General features: G+C 42.0%; 1 protein-coding gene and 1 long non-coding RNA gene across 5 annotated transcripts in view; one reads left to right on the top strand and one right to left on the bottom strand.

The window, feature by feature from the left end:
• The window catches only part of Ptprm (protein tyrosine phosphatase receptor type M), a 677,957-nt gene extending 674,124 nt beyond the window's left edge, over nucleotides 1-3,833 (top strand). For all 4 annotated transcript variants that reach the window (XM_027397791.2, XM_027397790.2, XM_027397789.2 and 1 more), the window contains one exon: nucleotides 3,095-3,833. In XM_027397791.2, the coding sequence (XP_027253592.1) occupies nucleotides 3,095-3,148 (54 nt within the window). In that variant the 3' untranslated portion in view covers nucleotides 3,149-3,833. The remainder of the gene's footprint in view (nucleotides 1-3,094) is intronic.
• The window catches only part of LOC103159579, a 34,083-nt gene extending 17,866 nt beyond the window's left edge, over nucleotides 1-16,217 (bottom strand). Inside the window, exons 1-2 of the long non-coding RNA XR_003481678.2 lie at nucleotides 16,150-16,217; nucleotides 15,707-15,789 (exon numbers count right to left, since the gene is read on the bottom strand). This is a non-coding gene — a long non-coding RNA (uncharacterized LOC103159579). The remainder of the gene's footprint in view (nucleotides 1-15,706; nucleotides 15,790-16,149) is intronic.
• Between the last annotated feature and the right edge of the window lie 835 nt (nucleotides 16,218-17,052).

Genomic DNA, 17,052 nt, shown 5'->3' with positions numbered 1-17,052 from the left:
TTCCAGTTCAAGGGTCTAAAAAAGCAAAGGCAAAGAGAAGCACAGGTCGTTGGAGAGACTTCTGGTCCCCCCACATCCCATGCCCTGCCGTCAGTTCTGTGGGTGAGCACTGCAGAGGGCCACACAGGCTCCATCACTGCCCCTCCAATCATGTGGACTGGCACCTCCCACGTTGGAGGACCAGAGCTTGAGGCCTCTTGCACCACCAGGGCTGCCAATGCCAGAAGCAGTTGCTGGTGTCGGTTCACTACGGTGCCAGAGGAAATGCTCACCACACCCGTCGGAGCTCCTGTTCTTACAGCAGTAGCTTCACCTAGAGCGCCCCATACCCACTGCTGTCTACAGCACACCTACTTACACTACTAAAGTATCTCTATTCCACGTGGCCACAAGAGTCAGTAGGTGTCTCTGACTCTGCCATGGTCTGTACTAGGCCAAAGAGGGCATCCGGCCCAGCCAAAGATGCTCTATAGAAGCTTTCTGCACTGTGGTGTCCATGCAGAGATAAGGCCAGCATTGCAGCATAATTGCCAGGCTAATGAGTTGGCCCAACAGGTAAAGGCACTTGCTGTCAAGGCTGTCGACCTGAGTTCCGTCCCAGAACCCACATGGTGGAAGGAGAAAGCTGACTTCCTCCATGCGTTTTCCTTCACCCATCTGCCATACCACACCTCTACATCCTGTAAGAGCAAAACTTAAAAATAATCCATTCCTGTACTTCAAAGAGAAGAACTTCTGACCAAGAATCCTGTGCCTGGCAAGGCTACCATTCATAAATAGCAATAAAATGCTTCAAAGAAAAATCAGCCGGACGTTGGTGGCGCATGCCTTTAATCTCAGCACTCGGGAGGCAGAGGCAGGCAGATCTCTGTGAGTTTGAGACCAGCCTGATCTCCAGAGCAAGTGCCAGGACAGCCTCCAAAGCCACAGAGAAACCCTGTCTCGAAAAAAGAAACAAAAAGAAAAATCAGACTTGGAGGTCCATGATCACTGTTCCTGGCCTTACAAAAGATGCTTAGTGGAGCTCAACATCCAGATGCGAAAGAAAAATAACTACCATCATCAAAGTGGTGAATCCCAACAGGAGAACAGGTCTACAGAAGAGAAATGTAAAGGAATCAGGTATTATCTGTACAATGTATATCAAATCACAAAGGTGAACATGAGAGGCGGGTATGGTGGCACAGGCCTGTGTCCCCAACTCTCGGAGAGGCAAAAGGATTGCAAGTTCAAGATGAGGTACACACCATGTTCCAGGCCAACAAGGATAAGAAGCAAGAAAAAGACATAGACTCTTTAAAGCACATAGAAGAAAATCATCCAGATGGTATGAGTACGTCCTTACTGATCAACTATAACCATGAATACAGACGGACGTGTTCCCTAATTAAAAGATACAGATAGAGTAAATGGGGTTATTTTTAGGTTATCCAATAGTACCATCTCATCAGTAAATAGACACACCACCTGAAAGTTAAAAGATGGAAAAATAAAATTCTAAGTTTTAATAAGAGAGCAGCAGTTAGCTAAATTATACATGGGGGAAAGTCTAGCTAGGTTACACATGGGGGAAAGACTTTAAAGACAATTGTACTGAAGAGCTGACAGTTCCTTATAGGGTGTGATTGTGACTCTATACGCACCCAATTTTATTTTTTTAAACCCACTAAAACTGTTCAAGAAGTGACATGTGCTTCCCAGAGGATATAAGACATTCCCATGTGTCTCTTAATCTCCTTTAGCCTTTACCTAGAATGTCTGTTTTAATCCCATTTTAAATGGTCATATATTTTAATCATCTAAAGTGGAGCAACTGAGAGTCAAAGAGGTTGCTGGTAATATCAATGGCAGAAATAAAAAATATACAGACAAAACCAAGAATTTGAGTCCCCTCCCCTAGCTCTGTAGATCCTGCCTCTCCTCGGGTCCCTGTGTTATAGATGTAACTTAAGCAAGGGAAGATGGCAGAGGTCCCTCATGGCAAAGAGGGCACTGTGGAGCCACTCAAAATCCTGACAGCAGAAGTGTGTGACAGAGGCTGTTACGTTTTAGTGGATCAGAAAGCCCAGACCAAGATATGGAGTGGGTGGTGATAACACCTCCCCGAAGGACCTGTTGCCAGTGAGTACATCCTCCATCTAGACCCCGCCTCCCAGTGTCCAAAACCTTCCAAAGCAGTGCTACCAACTGAGACCAAGAATTCACAACATGGGCCTGTGAAGGAAAATTCAGATTTGAACCATAATGTGTCACTGTTCCCAAGATCTGTCCTCGTCTCCATCGAACCCACAGCCCATGTTGGGAAACCATTCTTTCTTATATACTAACACTGGGTTACCTGTCTCGGCCTTCCCCCATATCACAAACTTCTCCAAAGTCAGGGGCCACAGTAAAGTGTATGATACCTAAGAAGACCTTAATCAATTCTCATGACATTTAAGAAATCCTGCTGACTACAAGTTCAAGGAAAAGCAAGGCCAGAGGACAAGCCTGTTGGGGACAAACCATGCAGACACTTCTTCCAAGCTTCCTGGTCTCTCCATCCACTATTGATCTTCCTGTACAAGACTCAGATTGTTGTCAATACCTGTGTAAAGCATATAGGGACAGCATACCTTCATCTCTTGTTATCCATAAGGTCTAAGTTCCAGGACTCCTTGCAGACTTTGCAGTCTCTCATATAAAATGTCATAGAGTTTGCATATACCCAACTCATCCTCCATGTACTTTAAATCACCTCTAGATGACTTATTATAAGAGACTAGAAATGTCATGCTTATGGTTAATGCACTCTGTTGTTTGGGGGAATAGTGAAACCCTTACTTGTTCAGTACAGATGTGATTCTTTTTCTGATATTGAATTGCATGCAGAACCCAAGCATCTTGGGACTTTCCAGAGTGCTAATGCACACAGATACTGGAGTCCTGTCCAGGAGGCTTTGTAGGGATGCATCAAAACTGCTACTTTCTGATCCACTTCTAGTTCAAAGCTCTATCAGTTTTATGTCTTGCAATTAAGAGCCCTCATCTGCTGTAATTGCTCTAACAGAAGCAAAGTTTAGATGTACGCTGACTCTCTCACTTTCTCTTCTAGGATCAGTACAAGTTCTGCTATGAGGTGGCCCTGGAGTACTTGAACTCTGGCTGACTGCATCCACAGCTCTGCGGGGGAATGCCTTCCTACCACAAAGTCAAGACGTCCTCTGGCGTCTGTGATGATGAGATGAAGAATTGTCAGTATGCTTATTTTGCTTTGCATAATTGGCTCTTTTTAAGAGCCCAAGAAAGTGTTTCTAAAACTGCTTGCACTGCCCAGTTCCCTGTAATGCTGCTGCGTGACCAAAACACAGCAGACAGTCACCAGAGACTGTCCTCCTCGCCACCGGCCATGTTAGAGCAGCGCAGATATCTGGTCAACCGAAGAGCACAATTATATTCTTATGAAGGAATTTGTACTTTTGGGGTTATTTTTTTTGTGGCTGTGACCCTTTGTCATTGTTACAACTGAGTGTATGTTTTGTTCTGTGGAGAATGCTACCTGGCATTATGATAATATATTCTTTTAGTTAATATTTGTATTTTAACATGTTGCATAATATAAGATTATATAGCTTTCAAGGACTAACAGATAAAGATGTAATGAACAAAGACGCAGTGTGTGAGTTCTTTCTAGCAGATTTGTATGGTTCAAAGAGGAAAGCTGGGGAGGCCTCCGCTCAGAAATGTAACGTGGTTGGAGTCACAGATCCAAAGCTTTTCCATTTGTTTATATTGTAAATATTTTTTGATTTCATCAAATTATTTATTCATTAAAAGAAATTTTGTGATGCACAGTGAGTGACACTCATTTTTACTGAGCCCAAGAAGTGACTGACCTGATGCTGCCTTTTGTGAATTCTCAGCTCAGTGATTTCTGACTCTTGACTAGTCTTGCTGTGTTGCTGGAAGCCACGCCCCTCTGACTAGTCCAGTCAGGGAGCACTTGCACCTGGAACCTTGCCTTGGTCTATGACTTCTGATAGGCTGGTTAATTCATAAAGAAAAGTGAATGGATGAAAGGAGCAAGCGTGTGCAGGAGAGACACAACAGGAGTGAGCGAACGCACTTGTAACAAAGCCAGTCCCACAATAACAGCAGTCACAATCCATTAAGAGCCACCTGCTAAAGCTCCTGCCTCCCAACGTGTCTGACAATTCCTTTCCACGTGAGTTTTAGAAGGGGTAGCCACATAAGAGCAGCCTGTTTGCCTGGTTCAGGTAGAATTGGGACAAAATCCCCTGCATCCTATATGCATCCTAGGAGACTACAGTGCAGGAAAATTATAAATCAGCAGCAAAACAAACTCAGACCAAACACAAGGACTTGGAGACTGCACAACACACTTCTGAATGAACAGTGCCCCATTGAAGAAATCAGAGAGGAAATTTTAAAAACTTCTAGAATCAAGTAAAAATGAGAACACAGCCTACCAGAACTTCTGGATTTAGCCAAGGCAGTTCTAAGAGCAAACTTTATAGATGTAACTGTTCATACTTTAAAAAAACAGAGAGATCTAAAATAACCATGCACCTTAAAGCTCTAAAAAGGCAAGAAGAAGCCAAACCCAAAATGCAGCAGATGGCAAAATAATGGGAGAAATTAATGAAAAGGGATTCTAAAGACAAAAAAGACAAAAAGGGTTGGTTCTGTGAAAAATTTTTCAAGATTTATCAAGCCCTAGCCAAGATAGCCAAAAGAGCAAGAAGATACAAATAAAACTGGAGGTGCAAAAGAAGATTTACAAAAGACTCCAACAAAATTCAGATCCTCTGAGGATACTTTGAAAACGTACCCGAGGGCGTGGTCAGGGTGATGCGGGGAAAGAGTGAGGGACACTTACTTAGGTGGCGGCTTTGCTTTTGGTGTCATCTCCAGCTTGCTGCACTGCTGCCCGCCGGCTAGCTAGGTCGCCCTGTAAGTAAGGCTTTTCCCTATTAAATTCCCTTGTATTTTTACCTGGCTCCGTATTGGTAATTTCCTACATTTCCCCCTACAGATCACAAGCAAGTAGGTTTCATACCAGGAATGCAAGGTTGGTTAAACATATACCAATAAACAAATGCAACATCATATTAATAGGCTTAAAGACAAAAATCACATGAGCATATCAATAAATGCTTAAAGGCATTTGATAGAGTTCAACATAGCCTCATGATAAAAGTCTTGAAGGAAAGCCAGGCATTGGTGGCGCACACCTTTAATCCCAGCACTCAGGAGATAGAGGCAGGTGGATCTCTGAGTTCGAGGCCAGCCAGGTCTCCAGAGTAAGTGCCAGGACAGCCTCCAAAGCTACAGAGAAATCCTGTCTCAAAAAACAAAACAAAAAAAATTTCGAAGGAAGTATGAATAGACAACTTATACCTCAATATAATAAAGGCTACAGACAGCATAGCTGTAGCCAATGTTACACCAACTGCAGGGAAACTAAGACCATTTTCTCTAAAATACGGAATGAGATGAGAGCATCCACTCTTACTAAATATATCGTGTGAGGTCTTAGGTAGAGCAATAAAACAAAGGAAAGATATAAAATGTATAAAATTTTAAAAAGAAAAATAATCTCAGCACTTGGGAGGCAGAGGCAGGCAGATCTGTGTGAGTTCAAGACCAGCCTGGTCTGCAAGAGACAGTTCTAAGACAGCCTCCAAAGCCACAGAGAAACCCTGTCTCGAAAAACAAAACAAAAAACAAATTAAACTCTTCCTATTTTCAAATGTCATAATTCTATACTGAAAAGTCACATGAGCTCAACAAAAAAAAAATGAATCTGATAAACACACTCTTAGTAAAGCTGCTTGGAACAAAATCAATATATATAAAAGTCAGTAGCCTTTATATATACCAACAATGAACTTACTGACAAAGAATTGAGGAAAAATATTCCAGTCACAATAGCCTCAAAAGATATGAAAATAAACCTAACCAAGAAGGTAAAAGACTTCTGATGAAAAAACTTAAGTGCTGACAGTAGAAATGGGAGAGTACCTTACAGAACGCAATGGCATCCCATGCTCCTGGGTTAACACTGGGAAAATAGCCAAACACTTGCAAAAGCAAGCTACAGATCTAGGGGATCCCCATCAAAATTCCAGTGGTCACAGGTAGAGAAAAAGTCCCGAAATTCATATGGGAACACAAAGGACCACAGATGCCCAAAATGACTCTAAACAGGAAGAACACAGCTAGAGGCCTCATAGTACCTGACTTCAAACCATACTACAGAGCCATAGTGACAAGGGCACTATGCTGCCAGCACAAAGACAGACATGTATTCCAAGACCACTGGAAAACCCAAGGATAAACCCATAGAACACCTTGTTTATGACAAAGATATTAAAAACCACACACTGGGAAAAAGACATCCTTTTCCACAAACGGTGACAGCAAAACTAGACACACACCTGCAGAAGAATGAAATTAGAAACTTCTCTGTCTCACCATGAGCAAAAATAAGTTTAATTTAGACAAGAGACCTTAATTCAAAATTGGAAACATTGGGAAAACACTGCATGGTTATAGTTATAGATAAAACTCCAGTAGTACAAGACATAGTACTGTAAGTTATAGCCCCAAAAACTGACAAATGGGATTACATGAAATTAAAAGGGTCTGCATATCCAAAGTAACTATTGGCAGAATAAACAGCTAACCAACAAAACAGGAAAAATATATTTCCTAGCTATACTTCAGATGGGTTAATATCCAGAATATATGAAGAACTCAATTTTTTTAAACACAAAACCATCACTGATCAGTTAATGGATCGATGAACTAAACAGACAGTTCATCGAAGAATACAAGATCATATCAGAGAAATCATCCACCATGATCAAGTAGGCTTCATCCCAGGGATGCAAGGATGGTTCAACATACAAAAATCCATCAATGTAATCTACCATATGAACAGACTGAGGAAAAAAGACCACAAGATGCCAAAAACCCTTTGACAAAATCCAACACCCTTCATGATAAAGGTCTTGGATAGATCAGGGATAACAGGAACATACCTCAACATAATAAAAGCAATATACGGCAAGCCAACAGTCAACATCAAATTAAATGGAGAGAAACTCGATGCAATTCCTCTAAAATCAGGGACAAAACAAGGCTGTCCACTCTCTCCATATCTCTTTAATATTGTCCTTGAAGTCCTAGCCAGAGCAATAAGACAACAAAAGGAGATGAAGGGAATACAAATTGGAAAGGAAGAAGTCAAACTCTCACTATTTGCAGACGATATGATAGTCTACATAAGTGACCCAAAAAACTCTACCAGGGAACTCCTACAGCTGATAAACACCTTCAGCAAAGTGGCAGGATCCAAGATTAACGAAAAAAAATCCGTAGCCCTACTATATACCGGTGACACATTGATGGAGAAAGAAATCAGAGAAACATCACCCTTTACAATTGCCACAAACAACATAAAATACCTTGGTAACACTAACCAAAAATGTGAAAGACCTGTACCATAAGAATTTTGAGTCTCTAAAGAAAGAAATTAAAGAAGATACCAGAAAATGGAAAGATCTCCCATGCTCTTGGATAGGTAGGATCAACATAGTAAAAATGGCAATCTTGCCAAAAGCCATCTACAGATTCAACACAATCCCCATCAAAATCCCAACACAATTCTTCACAGACCTTGAAAGAACAATTCTCAACTTTGTATGGAGAAACAAAAGACCCAGGATAGCCAAAACATCCCTATACAATAAAAGATCTTCTGGAGGCATCACCATCCCTGACTTCAAGCTCTATTACAGAGCTATAGTACTGACAACAGCTTGGTATTGGCACAAAAATAGACTGGTAGACCAATGGAATAGAATTGAAAACCCTAATATTAACCCACACACCTATGAACACCTGATTTTTGACAAACAATCCAAATTTATATGATGGAACAAAGAGAACATCTTCAATAACTGGTTGCAGACATGTAGAAGACTGCAGATAGACCCAAGCCTATCGCCTTGCACAAAACTTAAGTCAAAATGGATCAAAGATCTCAACATAAATCCAGCTACACTGAACCTATTAGAAAACAAAGTGGGAAACACCCTTTAATTAATTTGTACAGGAGACTGCTTCCTGAACATTACACCAGTAGCAGCATAGACACTGAGGTCAACAATTGATAAATGGGACCTCCTGAAACTGAGAAGCTTCTGTAAGGCAAAGGAGACAGTCAGCAAAACAAAACAGCAGCCGACAGACTGGGAAAAGATATTCACCAACCCCACATCTGACAGAGGGCTGCTCTCCAAAATATACAAAGAACTCAAGAAACTAGTCCCCCAAATACCAAAAAAACCAATTAAAAAGTGAGGTACAGAACTAAATAGACAATTCTCAATAGAGGAATCTAAAATGGCTGAAAGACACATAAGAAAGTGTCCAACATCATTAGCCATCAGGGAAATGCAAATCAAAACAACTCTGAGATACCATCTTACTCCTGTCAGAATGGCCCAAATCAAAAACACCAATGACAGTTCATGTTGGAGAGGATGTGGAGAAAGAGGAACACTCCTCCACTGCTGGTAGGAGTGCCAACTTGTACAGCCACTTTGGAAATCAGTATGGTGACTCCTCAAAAAAATGGGAATGAGTCTACCACAAGATCCAGCAATTCCACTCTTAGGCATATACCCAAAAGAAGCACATTCATACAACTAGGACATATGTTCAACAATGTTCATAGCAGAACTATTTGTAATAGTCAGAACCTGGAAGCAGTCTAGATGCCCCTCAACTGAAGAATGGACAGAGAAAATGTGGTACATTTACACAATGGAGTACTACTCAGCAGAAAAAAAAAAACAATGGAATCTTGAAATTTGCAGGAAAATGGATGGATCTAGAAGAAACCATTCTGAGCAAGGTAACCCAATTGCAAAAAGACAAACATATGTGGATTCACACATATGTGAATTGGCTCAGGGAGCATTCCTATATATGGAATGGGCTCCCAAAGTCCACACCTATGCTAGGGATAAATACTGGGCTTCTACAGGAGGTCCCATAGATTTCTGAGGTTTCCTCACAGAAACCCATGTTCCTGGGGTCTGGATCAGTCATATGTGGATTTTAGACATAGAGTAAGGATTACCAGCCTACAATCCACACTGTCAAAGAAGCTAATAAGGAGGACCCTAAGAGAGACATACATGGTCCCCTGGAGAAGGGGAGAGGTTCAAGATCTGCTGAGTAAATTGGGAGCATGGGAAGAGGAGGGAGGGAGCTAGGAGAATGAGAAGGGGAGAAGAAGAGGGATGCCGAGGACATGAGGGAGCAGAAAGTATGACTCAGGGGAAGAATACATGATAACAAGAATGGAGATATCATAATAGAGGGAGACATTTTTGGTTTACAGAGAAATCAGGCACTAGGGAAATGTCTGGAGATCTACAAAGATGACACCAGCTAACTATCTCAGCAATGGAGGAGAGGCTACCTTAAATGCCCTCCCCTGATTATGAGATTGATGACTGACTTATATGCCATCCTATAGACTTCATCCAGCAGCTGGTGGAAGTAGAAGCAGACACCCATAACTAATCACCGATCTGAACTGGAACCCAGATGCAGAGAAGGACCAGTGAAGAGCAAAGGGATCCAGACCAGGCTGGTGAAACCCACAGAAACAGCTGACCTGAACATCTGGGAACTCTTGCTCCCCAGTCTGATAGCTGGAATACCAGCATGGGACTGATCCAGACCCCAGGAACATGGGTTTCTGTGAGGAAACCTCAGAAATCTATGGGACCTCCTTAGAAGCCCAGTATTTATCCCTAGCATAGTGTGGACTTTGGGAGCCCATTCCACATAGAGGAATACTCCCTGAGCCAAGACACACGGGGGTGGGCCTAGGCCCTATCCCAAAGGATACGAAAGACTCTGATGACACCCTATGGAAGGCCTCACCATCCAGGGGGAGCAGAAAAGATATGTGACAGATAAGGTTTTAGTTGGGGGGGGTAGGGGAGGACGGGTGGGAGAAGGGAACTGGGATTGTCATGTAAAACAATCCTGTTTCTAATTCAAATAAAAGAAAAGTTGGAAAAAAAATAAAAATAAGCCAACTGTACAATAAAAAAAAGAATACAAGTAGCCAATAAATATCTTCAAGAGTTTAACATCTCTATTCATCACAGAAATGCAAATCAAAACTTTGAGATTCCCTTTCATCCCAGTCAGAATGTCTACCATGAAGAAAACAAATGACATTAAACGCTGGAGAGGATGTGGGGAAAGAGGAATTTACTATTGGTGGAGTGTAGACTGGTCTAGTGGCTTTGAGTGCAGAGGCTTCTCAAAGACACAAAACTAGAACTCCCCTGTGACCCAGCTGGCCTACTCCTGAGCCTGTGCCCAGAGGACTCGACATCCAACGAGAGGGACTTGCACACCCTGGTTATCACTGTGCCACAGAGTCTACTCTCTCCCCACTTGTGGTTGCAGCGGCCCCTGGAGTTTCAGTGACGATGCGGAGGTTACATAAAGGGCAACAGTGGTACTTTCATCCTCGGATGAGGCAGCAGTCGCTTAGCAACCGTAAGTGTGAGAGGCCTGCAGCACCCTCTTCAGCTTCCTTTCTGGAGTCTGCTCTCACTAGATCAAATCACATGTCTGGATGCTCAGATTGTGTTACGATATCCTAATTCTGGATCCCAGGTGTGCAAATTATCTACTGCTAAGTGACAAGATTTAGATGGGTTGTATTTTTTATGTCTATTTCATGAAGATTCTTTGACTCAGAATTTAGAAGTGTTTCCACAGCTTGAGTCTAAATGGAAAGTCACACATGACCCGCCTTCTGAATGTTTGGTCTGAGCTATCCAAATTTTCCAACATGTTTACCATTGATGCAACTGAATGCTATACACTGGTTAATTTACAACGAATTAAGATTTTATTTGACTCACAGTTCTTAGAAGATAGGAAGTCCACTGTCAAAAAGCCATATTTGGTTTAAAAAGCCTTCTTGTTTGTATGGATTCCACAAAGTCCAAAAGTGGCATCACTTCTTATGCCAAGATGGACCACAGTCATTGGACAAAGGGACTACTGGGCTAGTTTCCCAGATCACCCACTCTTTTACCCAGAAAGTTGGTATTTGTTGGCAGCAGTTTCTCCAGTGTGGTCCTGTCTACCCAGTGATGCAGGAACAAGCAAAATGCATGTCAGCATTTCTTTTGTGTTCTAGCTTTGGAGGTCATGGTTGCCACTGCTGTAATATCTTATTGGTTACAAAGTCACTCCTGTCCATTGTGGGAGGAGACTAGACAAGGAAATGAATGCCAGGATTTGAGAAACGTTAGATCCATTTTGCAGGTTGATTCCACCTGCTGGTCAGCTTCAAATGTCCATGTCAGGTGGCACCGTAAGTTCTGTGGGTTATTTAACTGAGTAAAATAAGTCTTATTCCCAGGGCACATAGCTTGTTAGTTGAGTCTGCTTTACACAGTACTCCATGTTGCTATGCATTTTTGTCCTACCAGTTTCTACTGCCGACAGTCCCCCACAGTCAATTTTTGTCTGCCCCAAAGAAGGGTTATGTAGTTATAAATAATGTCCCCTAGATGACGGGGGGATCCCCAGTGCCAACTTCCAAGGAAATGTCCTCTGAAATTCTCAAACATAGGGACATATTCTTCTGAATTCCAAATACTTCCTCAATCTTATTCTTGTTAAACTGAGAGCCACGGCCTGTTGGCCATCAGCTTGAATTACTTCATCTCTGTATTCTTAAATCACCAAGTTCTGACCCACCTCCTCCTGCTGCTGCCCTTGTGCCTTGCCTTATCCCTTGAAGTTATCAAAATTCCCACTAAATACTGCCCCTGTACCTTTTCTGCAGAACAACTCGCCATTGTTTTCTCAACACCCTAATGTCTTTACTGATTTTCAGTTGGACAAGATCTAGAATCCCCTAAGATACAAATCTCTGGGAACACATCTGTGAGTGAGTTTGGAGATTAGGTTCATTAAATGTGGATGGTACCCTTCCATGTTTGGGGGTCCTGGGCTGCATAAATAGGCTGCATAAATAAATAGACACTTCTGGTTTATTAACTCTCTCTGCTTCCTGAATGTGGAAGTAATGCTGTCAAATGCCTCGGTCTCTTGACTCCATCATTTCTTTACCATGACAAACAGCACCCTCAAACCATGAGCCAACATAAGCCCTTCCTTTCTTAAGCGCTTTGTTTTCTTGGAATTTTGTCATAAAAAGGAGGGAAAGTAACTAATATAACACCATAGAGATCCATTATAACCACTCTACAAATGGTCAGACGTAAAGAAATATGCCCACTCCACCCATCCCAGATAAGCTAGGTAAGGCTGTCAGGCAAGGCAACAAAGACCAAATTTACCCTCTAAAGGAAACAGCTGAAAAACTGGAAAAAATTTAATACTTTTCCAAAATACTAGCCATCAGATAGTGGAGACTTTGAGAAAGGGGAAACAAATCAAGTGGCCGCCTCAGAGAGCTCTCAGATCACAGACTACACAGAATTCCCTCCCTTGGGGCCAAGAGGGAGCCAAGGTATGCACACTGGCCCCATTTACTTGAGGTGACACTGAGGTCATGGCTGAAGCTTTCTTGAAAGCTTCACAGACAACTATTCTGCAGATCTTTGGAGGGCTTCCCTCAAATACTGAAGCAAATTTGAAAGACAGTAAGCATGGAAGGGCATGAAGAAAGAAGAGAGCTCTAGGCTAAGCAGACCTGTGATGCTGCCAACTAAAACAATAACTAGTGATCACAGTGTCTCCAAATAATGGTATCACTGAACGAAACTAGAGAGTATTTATAGAAAGGTGAGTCTCTCTCAAGAAAGTAAAATTCATATCTACTACCCAAGCAACCTTAACTTACCAAGCATACAGATAAGCAGGAAAACATTACATGTTATGAGGAGAGTCAATCAGTAGCAACCAACCTCAAGTAACACAGATGACAGAATGTTAGGGAAGGATGTCTTTCTTGGCTGATGAGTTGTTTCTTGTAACAGGGTCCTACTGTTACAATACTGAATTCAAACCCAATGTGTAGCCCAAGCAGTCCTGAAACTCCTCCCGCCTTGGGCTCCACAGTGCTAGGATTAGTGGCCCATGCCACAGCCCTGACTCAAAGCAATTATTTTTAACTATATTATAAGTGGTGAAAAGTTAAAGGAGAAATTTAACCTGGATGAAATGATAGGGACCTAAGTAAACTTCAAGAGATGATAGCTTCAAAGCCTGAGATAAGATATTACACTACAAGAGGTTAACACTGTGTTAGCTTTCCCGGGGGAAAGGGAATAGAGAGTAGAAAGACATCACTACAAACTAAAACAGAGAGAAAAGATTGGAAACTCTCGAGTGTGAGTGAACTTCTGAAGTTTCTCTGAAGAGGAGTAAATGTGACAGGGACACTATTTGAGGAAGTAATAGCCCAAATTTTCCAAATCAGCTAAAAATTAAGAACTCCCAAATGTAAAAAACTCTATAAACTTCAAGCACCAGAAACAGAAAGGCAGTAAAAATAACGTCATAGCCAGACTACTGAAAACCAGTGAAAAAGACAGTCACACACACACAACCAGAGGAAAAGACAGGTTGTGATGGTGACAGGTTGCTTGTCAATTTTACTACACCTGGTATTAACTAAAATTCAAAAATGAACAGCACACCTGTGAGAGAATTTTACTTAATTTGAAGTAGGAAGATTAACTTCTAATCCAGATCCTTTAGTTACAAAGACATGCCTTTAATCGATATCTTTCGATTGGGAAGAGGCAGGCCTTTAATCCAAATCTTAAGGCAGGAAAACCCCTTTAATCTTCGCCACACCTGCTGCTGGAAGCCCGTATAAGGAAGCTTTTGCTCTTTGCTGCTTGCCCTTGTCTCCTAGCAAGTCCATCTCTTCACTGACTTTCAAGCCCTACCTCTTCAGGGTTCCAGCACATACAGAAGACCAGCTGAGACAGCCAGCCAGCCTCATGGACTGAACAACTACTGGATTCTTGGACTTTCCATTCCTAGCCAGCCATGGTGGGATTAGCTGGAGCACAGCCTGTAAGCCATTCTAATAAATCCTCTTTCTGTAGGTATATATATTTGAGTCATTCTATAAGTCCTGTTACTCTCGAGAGCCCGGACTAACACACAGTTATACACACAGCCAGAGGAAAAGGGAGATTGAATAAAAATAAAATTGCAGAAGACTTTCTTTACAGCACTTCAAACAAAAGATAGAGCAATAATTTATAGTACCCAAAGAAATAACTTTTAACCTAGATATATAGAAAGATATACTGAAAGAAATAACTAGGACTGACCCAGACCCCCTGAACGTGCATGTCAATTAGGAGGCCTGGGCAATCTATAGGGCCTCTAGCAGAGGATCAGTATTTATCCCTAGTACGTGAATAGACTTTGGGAGCCCACTCTACATGGAGGGATACTCTCTCAGCCTAGACACATGTGGGAGGCCTAGGCCCTGCTCCAAATGATATGACAGACTTTGAAGATCCCCCATGGAAGGCCTCACCCTCCCTGGGGAACAGAAAGGGGATGAGATAGGGGGTCAGTGGGGAGCAGGGGAGGATGGGGGAGAGAGAACTGGGAATGATATATATATGTAAAACAATCTTGTTTCTAATTTAAATTTTAAGAAAGGAAAAAATCTGAACTGAAAAAAAGAAATAACTAGATAAGAATGTGACCCATACAAGGGAATGAAGACCACAGGAGAGAGTTCTAACAAGAACACATATAAAGGATTTAAAAAAAAAAAAAAAAAAAAAAGGTAACTTACTAAACTTAAAAACTTAACATGTAGCGTATGGTTTGTAACATGTAAGAAATAGATATGAGGAGAAAAGTAGCCAGTAAGAATTTTTCTGTACATATAGTGGTGTGATGTCACTAGACATTGCTGACAAGTTAAATACTACATTGTAAACCCCAGAGCAATCCCTAAAATAACATAATGAAGAATTATAGTTCCTGAGCCAACAAAGATTAAATGGATCGTGAAAGAGAGTCAATTTCCAAGAAGGAAGGCAAGAAAATAGAACGAAAACAGATGGAACAAACAAAAGACTAAGAGCAAGCTGGTAGATTTAAACAGTCACAACAAAAATAATCACAATAAATGTAAATAGCATCTCAATTAAAAAGCAGGAACTTCTCAGATTAGGAGGAGTGGGGAAGAACCAAAGACTATCTGCTGCTCACAGGGAACCTACTTGGCAAATTAAGTGGCAAGTTTTAAAAACCCACCCATTGTCTTCTGTTATACTACCAAGCTGCTGAGAACGACCAGGAGAAAAAATTATAAAAATGGATATATTAGTGCTCCTGTCGGTTTTCGGCATCTTTCCTTCTCCACTCCCCATAGTAAATAAGCCGATGATACCACATTGACTTGACTTCCTGCTTCACGGGGAACAGCAGCCACCTATCTGCCCCCACCTTCCAGGTGAGTGTGAGTGACGACACTCACCTTCAGTCCCTTTTCACCAAACTCGGAGAAATGGTACTGGATCCCTCCTTTAACAGTCCCAGGGTTGGGGCTCCCATCAGAAAAGGAAGCTGTCTTGGTTAGGGTTTCTATTGCTGTGAAGAGCAACTCTATAAAGGAAAGTATACAATTGTGGCTACTTACAGTTCAGAGCTTTAGTCCATCGTCATTGTGGTGGGAAGCATGGTGGCATGAGTTCTACAAGCAAGCAGCCGAGCGTTCTACATCTGGACCAGCAGGAATCCACCAGAGAGAGAGGGGGGAGGGAAAGGGAGAGGGAGAGAGGGAGAGAAGGTGAGGGAGAGAGGGAGAGAGGGAGAGACTCTGGGCCTGAATTGAGCATTCAAAACCTCAAAGCTCACCCCCAGTGACACACTTCCTCCAACAAGGCCACACCTCCTAACAGTGCCATGTTATGGTGTTCCTGCCTGGTTCCACAGCTGCCTCAGAGTCCACAAATAACACATTGGATACTATATTAATTATGAAACTGTTGGCCAATGCCTAGGGCTTCTTATTGGCTAGTTCTGACTTGACTTCTAACCCATTTCTATCGATCTAAGTGTTTCCATGTGGTCTTCTCTTACCAGAGAAAGGTCGGGAGACACGTTACTCCTCTCCTGTCCTACATCATGACTCACTGCCTACGTTTCCCAGAATCCTCCTTGTCTCCTAGTCCCGCCTATCTTGCTTCCCTATTGGCCAACAGTGTTTTATTCAACCAATAAGAGAGACATACATACAGAAGACTCTCCATCAGTGCCACTTCCTGAGATCATGCATTCAAGTCTCTATCTATGGGAGTCATTCTTACTCAAACCCCAGAGGTATCTTTGTCTTTTCTCTCACTAACTTTGAAGTGGACACCCTGACCTCTTAGTTGCCTACTAGGAAACCTGGGCATCTTCAAACTGCTCGTCTCTTAGACCCATCTACATCTCATCCACCACCCAATCCTCATACAGTTCCACCTTCAATGTCTGGGTCAGACAGCAGACTAGAGAATCCACAGGACCCGGGACAACTACATCACACTTAGCCTTAGTGTAATGAGGGACTGAGGTAGAAGGAACAAACCAGTTGTCAGGCCCTTTTGTAGGCACAGGCAAGTCATATTCATATATATTCATATTCATGAATATATATATATATATGAGAGAGAGAGAGAGAGAGAGAGAGAGAGAGAGAGAGAGAGAGAGAGAAGTTGGTTCTGGATCAAGACAACCCAAATATTAAAACACAAAAAACAAACAGAAACACATACACACACACACACACACACACACACACACACACACGGGAAGTAAATAAATAAATACTCTCAGGACTGTGTGCTATAAAGCCAAGGCTTAGAAACGGGGTGGGGGGATCAGGTAACAGTTTTGGTTCCAACAGATTAAGAAACATTTTTTTAAGCAAAAGTAAGGTTATCTGTCTGAAGGAGCAGGAGTTAAAACGCAGGCAATTAGCAGACAAAGTGTCAATTTCAC

The sequence above is a fragment of the Cricetulus griseus genome, chromosome 2 (assembly GCF_003668045.3).
Source record: "Cricetulus griseus strain 17A/GY chromosome 2, alternate assembly CriGri-PICRH-1.0, whole genome shotgun sequence".
Classification (NCBI taxonomy): domain Eukaryota; kingdom Metazoa; phylum Chordata; class Mammalia; order Rodentia; family Cricetidae; genus Cricetulus; species Cricetulus griseus.
This window is presented reverse-complemented; position numbering and strand designations above follow the sequence as displayed.